The sequence below is a fragment of the Cryptomeria japonica genome, chromosome 5 (genome assembly GCF_030272615.1).
Source record: "Cryptomeria japonica chromosome 5, Sugi_1.0, whole genome shotgun sequence".
In the NCBI taxonomy this organism is placed as follows: domain Eukaryota; kingdom Viridiplantae; phylum Streptophyta; class Pinopsida; order Cupressales; family Cupressaceae; genus Cryptomeria; species Cryptomeria japonica.
In genome coordinates this window covers 903,512,832-903,529,749 of record NC_081409.1, presented here as the reverse complement: position 1 = coordinate 903,529,749, position 16,918 = coordinate 903,512,832, and the positions used below count along the sequence as shown (strand labels likewise).

The following is a 16,918-nucleotide window of genomic DNA, read 5'->3' as shown; positions in this document are numbered from 1 at the left end:
AGATTAGAGCTATAGTAGATTGGCCTACTCCCACGAACCTCACACAGCTTAAGGGGTTCTTTGGTTTATGCGGGTTTTACAAGAGGTTTGTTAAGGGGTTTTCACAGACTGCAGCACCTTTGACAGACCTCACTAAAAAGGGAGCCTTCGTATGGACAGAAGCAGCGCAACGATGTTTTGACCACTTCAAACAAGTGATGTCATCTTGTCCGGTTTTAGCTCTACTAGATTTCACGAAGCCATTTGAACTTCAGTGTGATGCTTCGGGTGATGGGATAGGGGCAGTATTGATGCAGGAGAAACATCCCATTGCATTCGAGAGTAGGAAGCTCCGAGGTGTTGAGAGGAGCTATTCTATCTATGACAGGGAGATGTTGGCCATAATGCAGGCATTGGCCAAATTCCGATCATACTTAGTAGGTGGACGGTTTGTGATCAAAACTGATCACAATAGAATAAAATATTTCATGAGCCAGCGTGATCTTAATGACAGGCAGCAAAAATGGATCACTAAATTGTAGGCTTATGATTTTGACATAGAGTTTGTCAAAGGGAAGAAGAATGTGGTGGCCGATGCTTTATCCAGGAGACCGCATGTTTGCGCTCTAGTTGAGATTTCAGGGGATTGGAGAGATCGGATTATAGCAGCGTATGTAGGGTATACTTGGGCTTCTGGGATAGTTGCAGGTACCATACAGGACGATAGGTATATGGTGTTGGATGGGTTGATCAGATTTCAGGATAGGATTTATTTGATTCCTACATCACTGTTCAAGGGGGAAATTTTAAGGGCGTTCCATGATGCGCCTACAGCTGGACATCCTGGGATCTTCAAAACTTACAGGCAGATCTGTGAAAGGTTTACTTGGAGGGGACTTAAGGATGATGTGCAGAGATATGTGAAGGAGTGTGCAGTATGTCAGCAGAATAAGGGAGAGCACACTTTCCCTGCAGGGTTGCTTCAGCCTTTGCCCATTCCAGATAGGAAGTGGGAAAGCATATCCATGCACTTCATCACTGGACTACCGAGAGTGCAAGGGCGAGATTGTATATATGTTGTGGTAGACCGCTTGACAAAGTTTGCCCATTTCTTCACTATACCATCTACTTACACAGCAGCGCAGGTGGCAGACCTCTTTTACAAGGAGATATTCAAATTGCATGGGTTGCCCAGGTTTATAGTGAGTGATCGGGATAGCATATTTTTGAGTGCTTTTTGGCAGGAGCTCTTTCGGTTGTGTGGTACGGAGCTCACACCCAGCACTAGTTATCATCCACAGACGGATGGTCAGACAAAGATTGTGAATAAGTGGGTTGAGGGTTATCTGCGAAATTATGTGACTGCACAACAGAGGGCCTGGGTGAGATGGTTACACATGGGGGAATATTGTTACAACACGACATATCATATCTCTATTAGGATGACACCCTTCATGGCACTTTATGGCTACGAGGCGCCGAGCTTTGTTGACATAGTCTTGGGGGATAGTAGAGTACCCAAAGCCCGAGACTCATTGCAGGATAGTCAGGACATCCTAAGGGCGCTCAAGGAGAATATACAACAGGCACAAAATCAGCAAAAGTTGTATGCCGATCAACATAGGGTGGAGCGCAGTTTTGAGGTTGGTGACATGGTGTATTTGAGGCTACAGCCATATAGACAGTCATCGCTCAAGAAGAGCGGAGCAGAGAAGTTGAGACCCTGGTTTTATGGCCCCTATAGAGTCATTCGCAGGGTAGGTGAGGTTGCCTACGAGATAGAGCTTCCAGAGGGTAGCCGTGTGCACAATGTGTTCCATGTATCGAGGCTTAAGAAAGCCATTGGTCAGGGTGTGGTGCCTTCAGCAGATTTACCTCCGTTAGACGAGGAAGGGAGACTAGTACTGATCCCTGTAGCTATTCTGGATGTCAGGGAAAGGACACTCAGGAACATAATCGTTAAGGAATACTTGGTGAAATGGAGAGACCTGCCAGATGAGGATGCTACATGGGAGAATGAGCAGGTATTGCAACATTCAAGACCGAATTTGCTTGAGGACAAGCAATTTCAAGGGGGGCGGACTGTAATGTCCCCTTTTTAGCGCAACATGATATGGGGTGTCGTTAGCCTATTCTGACAGGGTCCCGAAGGCTAACAAGGACATTGGTGGGATCCTGAGGTGTTTTGGCCTAGGTGTTTTCAGTTTCAGGCCAGTCGGTGCTGCCTTGACAGGGTTTCTAGACACTTACTATTTATAGTAAGTTAGTCTCCAAGCAGTGACTTGAAATTTCTAGTGTTTCCCTAGTTGGCATAATTATCAGTAAAAAATATTTGAAGGCGACAATGATTTAAAGGGATTATCAACAATGTTTTAATATTTAACGATAAAGTGTAAAGTTAAATTAAATATTTAACTTTATCGTTATATTATAAGGTTGGGAATATGAAGTAATGTTTAAAATATTAAAAGTTCCCTTTAATGTGTACATTGTGGGAAATAATATTTTATTCTAAAATGTATTATCCCACATTTAGGAAATGAAGTGTTTGCATCCAGGAAGAAGATATAAATTGAGGTTGAGAGCTCTCTTTGGGGTATGCTTGGAGAAGATTTAATATCTTGTTGTTGGATTTCTTGAGAAATCTGATTCGTTGGGCTTGGAGGACGAAATCCCTCTTGGTCAACATTCTTCTCGCTGTTGTGAGATACAGTCAGAGGAATTTATGGTGTTTTCATTTAGGAAACACACTGGGTTCATTAGATTTTCACAGGGCTGATTTAAGAAGATTCTGGAGCAGTTTGAAGGCGTTAGTGAAGATATATGAGTGCCGTGAACAGTGCGGTGAACAGTAACGTGAACAGTGCCGTGAATAGTAACGTGAACAGTGCCGTGAATAGTGCAGCTACAGTGTATGAACAATGTTTTCAGCAGGTTCTATACTTGTGGAGTTTAGGTTTGAATTTGTTTATTATCATATGGTCTGTAATATTCTTCAGATCTGATTTGTATGCTTGGGGTTGGAATTAAATAAATACCATCAGCACTAATCTTCTTGTTTTTGGTATTTGATATGTCTGGTTGTTTTTATATTGAATAAACTTTGAAGCTTTACAATAAATATCAATTTATCCAATTTATCCTATTGCAAATCAAGAACCAAAAAATCCAGTAGTTAGCTTGCAAGCCAACTGTTTGACAAAATTACACTAAGTAAAAAGGACATAAATTTAGTGCCGAACAGGGGGTGCCCATTACATACAATAGGCAGCCTCTTGTATAGGAAGTGAAGATTTCACGGAGGAGAATAAGGGTAAATATGAAATCGTATGGAGACAAGTAGAGAAGAAGTGTCTGTATGGTGGAAGGGATTTTGTACACAGGAAGAAGTGATTGAACAAGGGAAAAGAGTCTTCTTTTAGAGAGGGCAACCACTAGCATATTGAAGGTTATCGTACATGAGCAGGAGTCCATACGGTAGAAAAACACTAGCATCCATATGACGTTGGGCTTGTACAACAACAGAGAGGAAGACAACCATATCGAGTTGAGAAACATCCGTACGAGGTTTGGAGCACAAACATCCATACAAGGTTGTTGCTGTTGCAAGAAATTTTGTACGAACGAGGGGATTGCGAGTAGTTAAGTCCGTACATTGTATGGCACATGAATTCTTTTGGTCTATGCATGGAAAAACAACCAAGGGTGTAGGAGGGAAGAACGCCATATGTAAAGAGTATACCATACGTAGGGAGACGCAACCAGCCAAGCATGAGAACAAGTAATCCATACGACAAACAAGAAGTGCACAGTTAGTAGAAAGGAGAAAAAGGTGGAGAGAACACATCGTACGTGGGAAAGGATGAGGTGCTAGGTAAGTTGTACGTGGGAAAGGAGGTGCCAAGTAAGCCGTATGTGAGTACACTGTATGGGCAAGTGGGGAGGAGGCTATACAGAGAGAACATAAACAAGCCATACGAAAGGAAAACCTGCACGCCATATAAAAGGGGAGACAATAAGGCGTACGAACATGAAAGATCGTACGTGGAGCCAGCTCACATATAGTATGGATAGGAGAAGAGGACACATGGGTTGAGGCCATACATGGAGCCGCACGCGATAGTAGAAAAGTCAAGTCCGTACGAGGCAGAGGAGAAGTCGTACGATACGAAGGGGCCATACTCAAATTCAAAGATACCGTACGGAAACACTAAACCGTACGTAGAAAACTAGTCAAGCCCATACATGAGGAGTGAGACAAGGCCTCAAGTGAGTAAAAGTTGCAAACCGTACGTGGAAATGTCACTTGGGCTGTGATTTAACATTGCAAAATCTTGATTCTTTGACTTCATCAGTATTGCTTCGAGCATCTTAAAAAATCAGAAAATTGATGTGCACCATGGAGTTTCGTGTGGTTTTGAAGGTCTTAATTTAAGCTTGGCGATGAGGGCACTGTCCCTTGACCCTATCTTGTGCCCCTCGATCCCGTGAGGGGCATCGCCCCTCGATCCCATAAGGAGCATTGCCCCTTGAACCCGATGGGGGCGTTGCCCCCAAATCCCCATTCGATTTGGCAGGTACACTACAATTTGGGATCATCCAGTCCAAGTCAATGTCTATCATCGATTCATTAGTCTTTCCGAATATTACTTGATGTTTACTTGTTTGGAAGACGACTTTTTCTTCTAGGGGGGATGATGTAGTTGGCATAAAATGCCTATTGTTATGTTTGATAATATTTGTTATCTGCTAATGTATTAAGTATTTGTATTAAGCGGGCCGTCACTCTCGGGTAGTTAATGTGTCGGTTGGTTGACAATTGTGTTCCTCTCGACAACCATTGAGTTCTTAAATATCAAAGTTTTAAAACTTGGACTCGCCACAGACATGGCAAACCAAAAAAATGGACTCAGACTCGGACTCGTGAAAGACCCGGCAAAAAAACCTTAGTTTTACAAAAAAACATAAAGAAATTAATGCATTTAGAGAACATAAGAGCCATAATTGAAACATTACACGTGATATGATCTACAAACACTCAATATTTGAAATTTCATCATTCATACTCCTAGTTTCAAACTTTAAAATGTATAATAGCAGCATAAGTTTATAAATGTTTACAAAATTACATATAATGATATGTCCAAATGTGAAAAACAGCAATGAACAAACTAAAGAGAAGACTACATCTTCCTCTTTCCAGCTCTAGTGAAAACTAAGTGAGAGATAGAACTAGAGGGTCTAGTTCTAGGAGTCCGATGTGGGTTCTCCAGCTCGCCAAAATTAGGTTGAGGGTAGCACCACTTACTGGGGTCTGAGGGTGAGAGAGAGAGAGAGGGGTAGAGAGATAGGTCAAGATCTTGGGGGAGAGAGGAGAGAGTAAGATAGAGAGTGGTAGAGAGAGGGGATAAAGGAAGAGTGATAGGGAGATAGATAGGTCGAAAATTCGGGGCAGATAAAGTGAGTGAGATAGAGAGAGTGAGTGAATGCTAATAGGAGCCTATTGATTACTGAAATTTGACTAAGTCTGAAAATTTAAAAGATCTTCTAAAACCTAGAATTTGAATTATAACTCCTAGAGATCTGAAACCAATCTCAAACATCTTGCCAATATATACATGAAATATAACTCAAAGTATAAGAAACTATTTAATGTATATATTCTGATGAAGAGAATGAGGCTGTTTTTAATCTTGTTTCCTCTCCTCCTACAAACCTGTTTTCAGCAAGCAACAATGCCAAATGAGTGAAAAAAGTTAAAAAAAAACACTTAAAATCGTGGCTGGGCATGTTTAGTGAATGGTGCGAGTCCACTCAAAAAACTCGCGAGTCCTTGGGAAGGATTCACCAGGACTCAACTCGTGAGTCCTTGGCGAGTCAACTCGGCCCGCCAATGGACTCATGAGTCTTGGCGAGTCCGTGGCGGGTCCCATGAGTTTTAAAACTATGTTAAATATGTTGTGTACCATTGAGGAACGGAGGACGGTATAATCAGATCTATTGTAATCCTTGGTCAACCATCTTTGGTCTTCTTCTCTGTAATAATTTCATGTGTGCATAAAGATATGTTTTACTGTTGTGTCTGGTATGCGTTGTCATGTATATTATTATTTACTGTATTTGATTTATCAGATGTAGCAGTGAATACTCTGATAATGGTATGTCAGTGGATTAGTTGTTGCTTTAGGTTTGAACTTGTTATGACCATTTAACAAGGTTGGAATTCTCAGGCCTGCTTCATATTGGATGGAAATAATTGCAGAGTTGTTTTCAATAGGACAAAAAATAGCTAGAATCTCCTTGAGTAGTTGGAAGCTAGTGTTGGGATGTCACACAATGGTATCATCTACACCCTCCAAGGCTCACTTAGCCTTAGCTAGTCCATTCTTGTATGAATGTTAACATAATCTGGATTGGATTTTTCATCGTGGTAAATTGTAATGTCCCTTTTTCACCCCTAATTCAGTATGAGATTTCCATTAGTTTATTCCTAGGTTCCTGTAGGCTAAGTGGATGTGGTTTGGGGACTCAGTGTCTTGTGGAGAGCTCTAGCAGAGGTTTTCAATGGCAAAGTTTATTTTTGTAGCATATAGCTATTTTTAGTAAGTGCTATTTTTAGCACTTGGTCTTGGCTTCTATCTCGTCTCAGTTCAGTGTGCAATGCTTTCTAGTTTAGTGCCTTGGTGAGATTTAAGGTTGACATTTGATTAAATTCGCTTATGTGAGGGTGTTGGTTAGCTCTAAGTGTTGTAAAGTTACTTTATAACTTAAGTGAGGGTGTTGGGTTCATGAAGTGTGCCCCTTGTTCAATGCCTAGGGAAGTGGTAACTTCAAGTTGTTTCTAAAAGCAAGTGCTGACTTCTAATTTGGACACCAAGGCATGAAGGTGTTTTATTATTTTTAAAATTTTATTTTATGCCTTACCTAAAGTGACGCCAAGACTTGGAGAAATAAAGTGATTTTATAAAGTTGAATAATGGAGCCCAAAAGGTGGTCAACCCTGTTGGGTGAATTTCATGTTATTTTTAAATGATGACATTGGAGGGAAATGTATTCAAATTCAAATGAAGGTTGCCCTAACTCTTTCCTCGCTTTATAAATAAGTGTTTGAGGTCTCATTCGGAGATAGATGATTTGACAACTTAATGAAATGCTGCTCGAATGAGGAGTTCCTCTTTGCTGGTTGAGGATGAAAACCCTCTTCTTGTTTGCTGGTTTCGGTGGTGAGAGACCCACCCTAGCTGGTTGGTGTACTTGGTTTGAGACTTGTAGTGATTTTGGCTTTGTGGGTGATTTTGGATTTTAAGGAGATGAAGATTTACTCAGTTTTCTGATATGGGTGTTTAGATTTTGGTGTGTGGTGAACCTTTTTGGAGTGCTATTCGCATTTGATAGTGATTTGACACTTTTCTAAGTGCTGGTGTGTATTTTCAAAGATACTGTTTTTCACTTTTTGGCAGGAGTTTGTGAGATCTTTCTGGGTATGTTTTCATTGCAATCACCTTACTGGGCAACTCATTTTAACCTCTCATTTGATAGATTTGATGGAGTATTGAATTTATAAGCCAAATCGCTCTCCTAGGAGGCTGTGCCATCTTCTTGGACATTTAGTTTACATTGAGGTTTGAAATCTGCATTCTACTGTCGTCTGAAAACAATCTTTGGAGGTGGCATTATTTACTGATTGATGATTCAAGGAGCTAGAGCAGATTTAGAAGAGTTTGGAATCTTGGAAAATCTACCAACAAATTGCCCTTGTCCATTTTTGCTCAGTATCAAACGATGGATCATTTCTAAGTATTCTAATTCAACTTTGGAGATTATTTCAGATTTGATTTTGTAGTTCAAGTCTGATTTCAGTACATTTTTAGATGCTATCTGATTTTGAAATGATGTTTTAACATGATATGCTGCAAGAAATGTTTATTCTCTTTCATATGCAATGTTCTTTTCAATATAGGAAACATGATATACAGAATACTTCTGCAATTCTGTCTCTTTCTATCAACAGACCAAAAAAAAAGCATGGGTGAACATTTCATAAACGAGGATATTGGTCTGTTTATTTTTTCAGATAAAGACTAGGGCCAACTTTTCACTCCTTCAATGTTCTCCATAACTTTTTTGCTATATTTGTTGAAGAATCTTTCTCCTACATTTGTATTATTTATATAATATGGTATTGTCATTTCTAACATTTTAAGGGATTATACATTTTGGGCACATCCCAGCTAGATGGATAATGTCTTTTGTTATTGTGCTTACAACTTTAAACTTGTAGCATCTCACTTATTTTAGATATCAGAGCTCATTTATGGCTTTCTTTCGCTGTTGTTACTGGATGTACTTCTAAATCCCATTGAACTATTTTGATCATTTGTGGACATTATCTTATTTTTAACTCAAACTAGTTGGTGCCTCTTAGTTCGTAAAGTTCGTAATTCTTTGAAAACAATTGTATTGGGTGCTTATAGTGGAGGAAGAATGTGTCATATATGTGAATTCTTAACAAATATTTGTCTTGCAGGATAACTGTTTTTGCATTTGCAGCATTTGCTTGTCCTGTAGCAGCAACTTGCATGTTTTCCTTTCAGGTGAGATCTAATAATCCATGTTTCCCTTTATGCAAGACCCGTCAGTCATTGGGAGTGATCTAGAGAGCTGTTTTCCTATTCACCCTTGTATCAAAAACCAACGTTACATGGAAATCATTCCAGCAAAGAGGAATATACTCTATGTTATCAAAGTGTCTTGGTCAGTAGCATCCAATACCTTGATATAAAGCATGTTTATATGCTATATGAAGTTTGAACCTAATGCCACTTGTGGCTGGACTTGCATAGATCTCTGAGCATTTCGCTGAAAATTGAATTCTTGTTGGAGCATTCATAGTTTAAAAGATTTCAACATCAATAGATGTTCATGTTCGAGATTGCAAAGGATTTTTTTTTAATGTTCCATGATATATTTGCAGAATAGAAGGGGATAGTTCTACATAGGAACCTCTTTCTGCTCAGAAAACGTAACATATACTTGTACTGAATTACTTTTGAAATGAAAAATAGCCAAACATATTACAGTTTTAACTTGTGAAACTCAGACTCGGGGCTCAAATTTGCCAGGCCTATTTTAGGCTGGCTTGAACCTCGCAAAAAAATTGGACAAAAATTCAGCAATCATTAAAAAAAATTTAAATTTTAAGATGTATTTCAAGATAATTTGGATTCATATTCATTTCAAAGCAGAAAAACATCAGTAACACATTAATCAAATTGGAAATCCTCTCAAAATGGTGGGAAAAGCTACAAATTTCTAGATTTAAGTGAACTGTCACTCTATTACAACAGTTACCAACCTAGAAAAATTGGACATAATCCCATGAATTTTCAGATTAAAAATGAGTGCTTAAAATGAAGATTTTAAAATATATTGTTTAGAGAATTTAATGAATTCAAATGCTGGTAATAATTATCTTAGTTAGGTTTTTAATGTTTAAAATAAAGTGAGCTCAAAGGCTGACTGAGCATTGGCTGATTTCTGCAAAAATTGTGGAATCACAGAAAAATCTGTGAGCCGCTGTCAGACTCTTGAGTCTACTGGGCCAAACCATCGAAACTTGCTGCTACTAGCCCAGTCTGGGACTCTGTGTGTCTGCCAGAGACTTGCAGAATCTCAAACCACGATCTAATTATAAAATATAGTCTTATGATAATGCAGTTACATGCATTCCTGCCACAGATAGTATTAACGTGTACTTTCAGTCACACCTGCATATCAATAAGAGGAATGTTTTATGGCCCTATAAACTTGAAAGATAATACAATACTTACCTTTGAATTTATTAGGAATATCTTGTAAAAACAATTAATTGCCATGTGTTCCACATTGAGATAGAAGGGTCTTTGAAAAGCTTGAAAAAATTATGCAATGCAAGACACCCAGAGAATGAAGGTTATATCACTAGAAAGTATGTCTTGAGAGCTTTGTATTGATATATGGTATGTACATATTTGATTAAACTATTGAGAAAATTCAAAATATCCTTAATTACAAGACATTCAAAAACTTTAGAAAGGGGGAGATCCATCCTTGTTAGAAGATAATGTTATTAGGGGTTATACCCTTTAACGTTTATACCATCTAAACAATTTATAATTTAATAAACATTTTATAAAATTTAATGCATATTACATGTTTCATAAAATGTATGCCATTTAAGTAGTAATTGACAATCTAATAAAATATTAGATTATTAATTATTTATACTGGTAGTTTTGAATAGGTGTGACTAATACCTTTTCAAGTATTTTGCCACCCTTTATCCTATATTTAAAGAGTTTTTTATGTCATTGAGAGGGTAAATTTGGAGATTAATAGGGAATACTATCACTATGCACAAGAGGTATATTGGCTGTATGGAAGTAAGGAGAAGTGTTTCCCAAGTTTGGTCTATGTTTTAATAGATCATTCTAAAAGTGTTTTATAATGGAGTGATGCTTTATGGGATTTTTACCAAGGAGGGTTTTCCCCATGTCTATATTGTGTAATGTGTTTAATTTGTGTATCATGCAATTCTCATTTTATGATACAGGGTTTGTTTGGAAAGCCCTGGAATCAAGTATGGGTTCGATGTGGGTACTAGTATGATCCGGGCTCGTCCTTAGGTTCTTTCTTGATCCATTGTGGGTTAGGGTACAATCTCAATGTATTGTTTTGTGTTGTATTTTTGTTTTTAATCTTTAATGCACCGATGAAATCATCAATGAGATTTTATCATGTCATTTCCAATGATTTTTGAAGGTCTGTTTCATAGTGAGTTGTGTATGATCCTACATTTGCTAGTGTGCTTGCCATGGAGGCCTGCATTGCCCTGTTTGGCTTTGTTGTGTGGAAGAATTGTGACTTAAATTTTAATTGAAAGAAAACTAATATTGCTCCCATAAAAAGACATGGCCAAGTTTGCACGATTACATACACACACACGTATATATATATATATATATATATACACATGGATGCACTCGTACCTGAATTGGCAACGTAGTTTATTTGTACATTTAATTGCAATTTGAGTGGGTATGTAGAGATGGATAAATGGGTCTCATTAAATGTGTAGTCATGTCAGGTACCCTTGTACAAAATGATCCTCCAAAAAGAAGAGGAGAAAACTTGTAGGAAAAAATTGATGTAGAAAATGATCAAGTGCCTAGTGAAAGGCAACCGATCCTAGCAGCTCCACACAAAAATCAATTCTTAAGGACAAGAAAATCCAATTGACACGGGCAATAAGGAATAACAACACTTAGAAATTTCCATCTAGACTTTGTTTTACGCTCGCATTGTGAATTAGAATTTAGTTAATACCTGCTTATAGGTAAGTAGGTAAGCAGTCCAATCACAAGGCATAATACCTTAAAGGAATTCCCAGGACTTTGCTTGATCATAAAAGTCCCATATGACCAGCAAGGAGAAAAGAACTCAATTTCTGTATCCCATGATCCTCAGTATGTGCAAATACTTTCTTTGGGCATATCTTTTTTTGTGCTATAAGGATATTGTTGCTAGCAAAGGTAACTATCACTGCTAGCAATAAGGCTTGGCTCAAGTCTTAATGGATGAGTGGAGGAAGAATCTGTCAGAAAATTGTTGTGGTAAACGCATAACAGCAATGGCAACAGCTACTATAATTCCCATGCCCAAGCAAGAGGTTAAATGGCTTATCAACAACAAAAGGAAGTCTTAGCCGGTCTTAGCCGGTCCCATCATGTTGAGCACTCAAGAAATAAATTCAAAGCATAAATTAACAAGGATAAGGTTGGCCCAACATGGAATCAATGCCCAGAATAAAATTCAAACAATCAGAGAAAGGTGTGGTGGGCCCTTCTTGCATGCCACCCAAACCTTACTACTAATCATGCCAAGAGAAAATAAGTGTGGGCTCAACGAATCAATAGATGCTACTAGTTCACCTAAGCCATAAGATCGCCAACATTTGTTTTCAGGAAAAGAGACCTCACAGAGACAAAAATTTGAACATCAAAAAAAATCTGAAATACACGAGTTAGAATAAAAGCCAAAATTTAATCGAATAGAATGCTTGGGTGTGTAGGATTTTGAGAAACCTAGATGCTCTTGCCCTAGACACACTAGATAAGTGGAATGTTTCATGAGTTTTGCAACTCATAAACATTTTACAAAATATGATACTGAAATTCCATGCTTGGCAACCTTGGATGCATGCATCTAGGTTGCGTCCGATGTTGCTTCATCTGATGCTTTGTTCTTCCATTTGATCAAGTATTCCTTGTACTTTATTACCCTTGTTTTCTTGGCTACTTGAGAATCTATGATTGCTTCAACCTTGTGTCTTTCCTTTCTAGGCAATCTCTATATCCATCCTTCCTTTTTAGAATTAAAACTTTCACCTTCTTCTTTAGTAGCTTGTTCTTCATAATAGTGGTATAAATCACCAACATTGAAAATGGGTGATATATCTACACCTTCAAGACACTCTATCTCATATTCATTGGACATAAAATTCTCTAAGATCTTACATGGCCCAATCTTTTTATACTTTAGTTTATAATAGGTCCCTTGGAGAAATCTTTCCTTTCTGTTGATGTGTTTTTTATGCACATGCGAACACAGAATAAAATACCTAAAGGTACCTTATCCTCTCTTGAGCAAAGTTTCCCGACTGCTGAAGATCTCGCCGAAGGATCAGTCGAGGCAACTCCAAGGTTCTTGTATGTAGGTTCTCTACGTGTGGATAAGCTTCTCGCGACATGATGTGATTTTGCTGGAATACAAGGGGACTTACATTTGATGACTTGAACGTCTGATTTGCTCGAATCACAAGTCCTATTAACTAACTGGAAGACAAACAAATGACAAAAGATGCAGGGTTCAGGAAGTCTACTCTACTACCTAGAATGCGAGAAGATGGATGAACGACTAGGTGGAGTCCTACTGGGCTGGGTCTCACCATCACATTGAACAATTCAACACCAACTCAGTGCGATCTTCTGGGGGATGCTTCAAATATATTCAAATCGGACACCATCAGATACTGATCATCATTCAAGTTAATGCATGAACAATAGACGTGTAACGACTTGAGATTAAGCTCATTTTATGCCAGTTGACCACGCAGGGCGCACTTACAATCAGTAAGAGGCTAGTGGTATGGATTAGACGGATTCCACACAGGGGCATTCAACTACTTCTTTCATTCAATTTAATTATCTATCATCTAAAATGAAGATTCAACAAGAGACCATGCATATTGCAACGAAACGACATATTTCACCATATCTTCAATGAAAAAGAAGTCTTTACAATTAAGGCAACAATGTCTTATCTTCTTTTCCTAGTCTACTCTAATTGCTATTCTATTTGCTATTCTACTACTTATTCACTGACTATCAACTATTTACTAACTATTCTCTATTAGCTAACCATTAGCCTTTACAAATGAGGAGCCAGGGTTTATATAGTGCCCTCAATACAAATCAATGGCTCAGATCAACTTGAGATCAATGGCCGAGATTTTACAATGAAAACCCTAATTAGGGTTTGTTACAACAACTCAATTATGGCCAATGAAATAATTGCATTATTTGGACACATGCCTTCTCTAGAATATTCGACTAATGGATAACCAGGGTAGGTACATCGAAGTTTGTGCCATCTCCAATGAGTCAGGTACATTGAATCTGGACACGCTGAGGTGGACCAATCCGATTGGAGGAGTGATGACTGGGATGCCACCTTGTCTGACACTTGTAACTTGGTAGATGCTCAATTTGATGATGCTGAGAAGCTAACTTTAATTAACTCTTTCTGAAACTTTTTGCTTCTTCAACGAACCCTTGCTTTAACCTCCTTTGTCTTTGATGTGCAGGATGGATGGTGTACCTTTCCTTCAAATGCTAGACTGGAAGAGGTCGTCCCTGATGATGCTGGACCGGAGGAGGTCATCCTTGCCGATGTTGGACTGGAGGAGGCCATCCTTGCTGATGTTGGACTGGAGGAGGCCGTCCCTGTTGATGTTGGATTGGAGGAGGTCGTCCTTGCCCTGGCCTGGTCTTCTTTCACCTGCAAGACAAACCATAAAATGATTAAGGACACATAATATATTTATTCTAACATAGCATTTTATACCTTAAATCATCAAAAAAAGATATTAAAATGAAGCTTGCTCAAGATTCTCCCCAGGGACAGGCTCCATAAGAATTTCGCCTTGGACCCTCTGGAAGGGTCAGGAGCGAATTTTGCATTCCTGGCCAATTTAGACCTCTTTTCAACATTACCTCACAATTAGCTCCTCGCCTGACCCCAACAAGGTGAAAAAATAGCAGTTTCAAAGGATTTCGCCCTAGACCCTTTGAAAGGGTCAGGACCGAATTTTGCATTTTTGGACAAATTCCATCATATCTCTACTCCAAAATGCCTTCCAAGGCAAGCATACGCTATCCTTCTCCTCACCAAAGGCTAGGAATCTACAACTTGACCTTTCTCATGGGCAAACTAGGTGATTTTGGGAATTTCGCTCTGGACCCTTTGGAAGGGTTAGGAGCGAAATCCACTCTTTAGGCTTCATTTTACACTTCCTTCACTTCAATTCATCTGGACTCCCCCACATTGAATCCACTTCCCAACTTGGCAACATTGGTTTGATCTTCACAAGGCCTAAAAAGTCAAATTCGCTCAAAAACCTAGCCAGGGACAGGACCTATCCAGAATTTCGCTCTGGACCCTTTGGAAGGATTAGGAGCGAAATTCCAATTTTAGCTCAAAATTCACACTTTTGATGGTCAAACATCTTTCCAAGGCATTCCAAATAGTTTTTCTCACCCTAGTCTAGGCTTGACTTAGCACAAAATTTGGAGAAAAGGATGGTTTTAGTGTTTTTCACTCTGGACCCTTTGGAAGGGTTAGGAGCGAATCTCTTGTTTTGAGCATGTTCCTCCATCCTTTCAACTTCAATTCACCTCCAAGACTAAGGACACATTGCCTCACTCCTATCTAGGCCATAAAAATCAAAATTTTAACTTGTCTTGCAAAGAGAGTAGGTGATCCTAGGATTTTCGCTCTGGACCCTTTGGAAGGGTCAGGAGCGAAATCCTTGGTTTGGGCTAATTTCCATCATTTTTCAACACCAATTAACTTCAAAAGGCAAGAACATGTCTCCTCGCACCCATCCAAGCCATGAAAACCTAACGTTTGACTAGACTTGCAAGGAAAATAGGTGGTTTTAAGATTTTCGCTCTGGACCCTTTGGAAGGGTCAGGAGCGAAAATCACTTTTTGGCTCAATTCCTTCAAGTTTGGTAATCATTGCTAAGTCAAAGTCATTCCTGAGGACTTCTCCCATCAAAACTCGCCCTAGTCAGCACTTGGCTTGGCACAAAATTGGGAAAAAAGGTGATTTAGAGAAAATTCGCTCTGGACCCTTTGGAAGGGTCAGGAGCGAATGTCTTAATTTAGGCTTATTCCTCCATCATTTCAAGTTGAATTCACCTCAAAAGGCTAGAAAACACTTCTCCTCTCACATCCAACCCAAGTTTGACATGATTTTGCAAGGGGAAATAGGTGGTTGAAGAATTTTCGCCCTAGACCCTTTGGAAGGGTCAGGAGCGATTTTCATCATTTGGCTCAATTCCTTCAAACTTGATAATTATTGACCATTCAAGGACATGCCTAAAGATACCTCTAAACTTGACCCTCACTAGATTTGGCATAAATTTGAGGGAAAGGATAGGTTTTGAGAAAATTTGCTTTGGACCCTTTGGAAGGGTCAGGAGCGAAAATCTCATTCTTGACCAAAAACCATCATTCTTTCAACTTGAAACTTCATTGCAAGGTAAAATCTCATCTCTCTTCGCCCTAGGAACAAGGTTTTAAGCTCAAGCAAGGTAAAAAATATAGGCTTGTAAGGAATTTTGCCCTGGACCCTTTGGAAGGGTCGGGAGCAAAATTTCCTTCCTTGGCTAAAACACTCATTCTTCAACTTTTTCAAACGTCCTTAAGGATTTCAATATGCCCTTTCTCTCTTTCAACATGCCTTGGACATCAAAATTTGGCCAAATAAGGAAAGAAATGAGGTCTAAGAGGATTTTCGCTCTGGACCCTTTGGAAGGGTCAGGAGCGAAAATCTCATTCTTGGCTTGATTCTCCATTTCTTCAACTCCAATCCACTCTAGAAGACAACTAGACATTATTCTTCACCCAAGGGATAAGGTCTTAAGCCAAAACAAGGTCAAAAGAATAGGCTTGCAAGGAATTTTGCTCTGGACCCTTTGGAAGGGTCAGGAGCGAAATTCACCTTCTTGGCTAGAATCCTTCATTTTTTCAAAGCTCTCACACATTTCCAAAGTCCAAACACGTCCATGCTTCCTTTCAAGATGCTCTGCAAATCAAAATTTGGTCAAACTAGGGAGGAAATGAGCTTTAGGAAGATTTTCGCTCTGGACCCTTTGGAAGGGTTAGGAGCAAAAATCTCATTCTAGGCTTGATCACTCACTTTTCCAACTTCAAACCATCTCAAGAAGCTAACTTAGATCATTTTCCACCTAAGGGACAAGGTTTCAAGCTCAAACAAGGTAGGGAATGAAGTTTATGATGAATTTCGCTGGGTCAGGAGCGAAAATCTCATTCTAGGCTTGATCACTCACTTTTCCAACTTCAAACCATCTCAAGAAGCAAACTTAGATCATTTTCCACCTAAGGGACAAGGTTTCAAGCTCAAACAAGGTAGCAAATGAAGTTTATGATGAATTTCGCTCTGGACCCTTTGGAAGGGTCAGGAGCGAAATTCTCTTTTAGGCTAAAATCTTGCTCTTCAAAATCAACCAATTCCATCTCAAGGCAAGAACATACCAATTCATCCTCAAACATGCCCTAGAAACCAACACTTAGCCAAAATTGGGAAGGCAATG

At 39.1% G+C, this 16,918-nt stretch overlaps 1 protein-coding gene across 3 annotated transcripts in view; it reads left to right on the top strand.

Annotated features, from left to right (window-relative positions):
• Nucleotides 1–16,918, top strand: part of LOC131034649 (probable transporter vicT) — a 203,985-nt gene that overhangs the window by 151,377 nt on the left and 35,690 nt on the right. For all 3 annotated transcript variants that reach the window (XM_057966212.2, XM_059221844.1, XM_057966211.2), the window contains one exon: nt 8,507–8,573. In XM_057966212.2, coding sequence (XP_057822195.1) covers nt 8,507–8,573 — 67 coding nt within the window. The remainder of the gene's footprint in view (nt 1–8,506; nt 8,574–16,918) is intronic.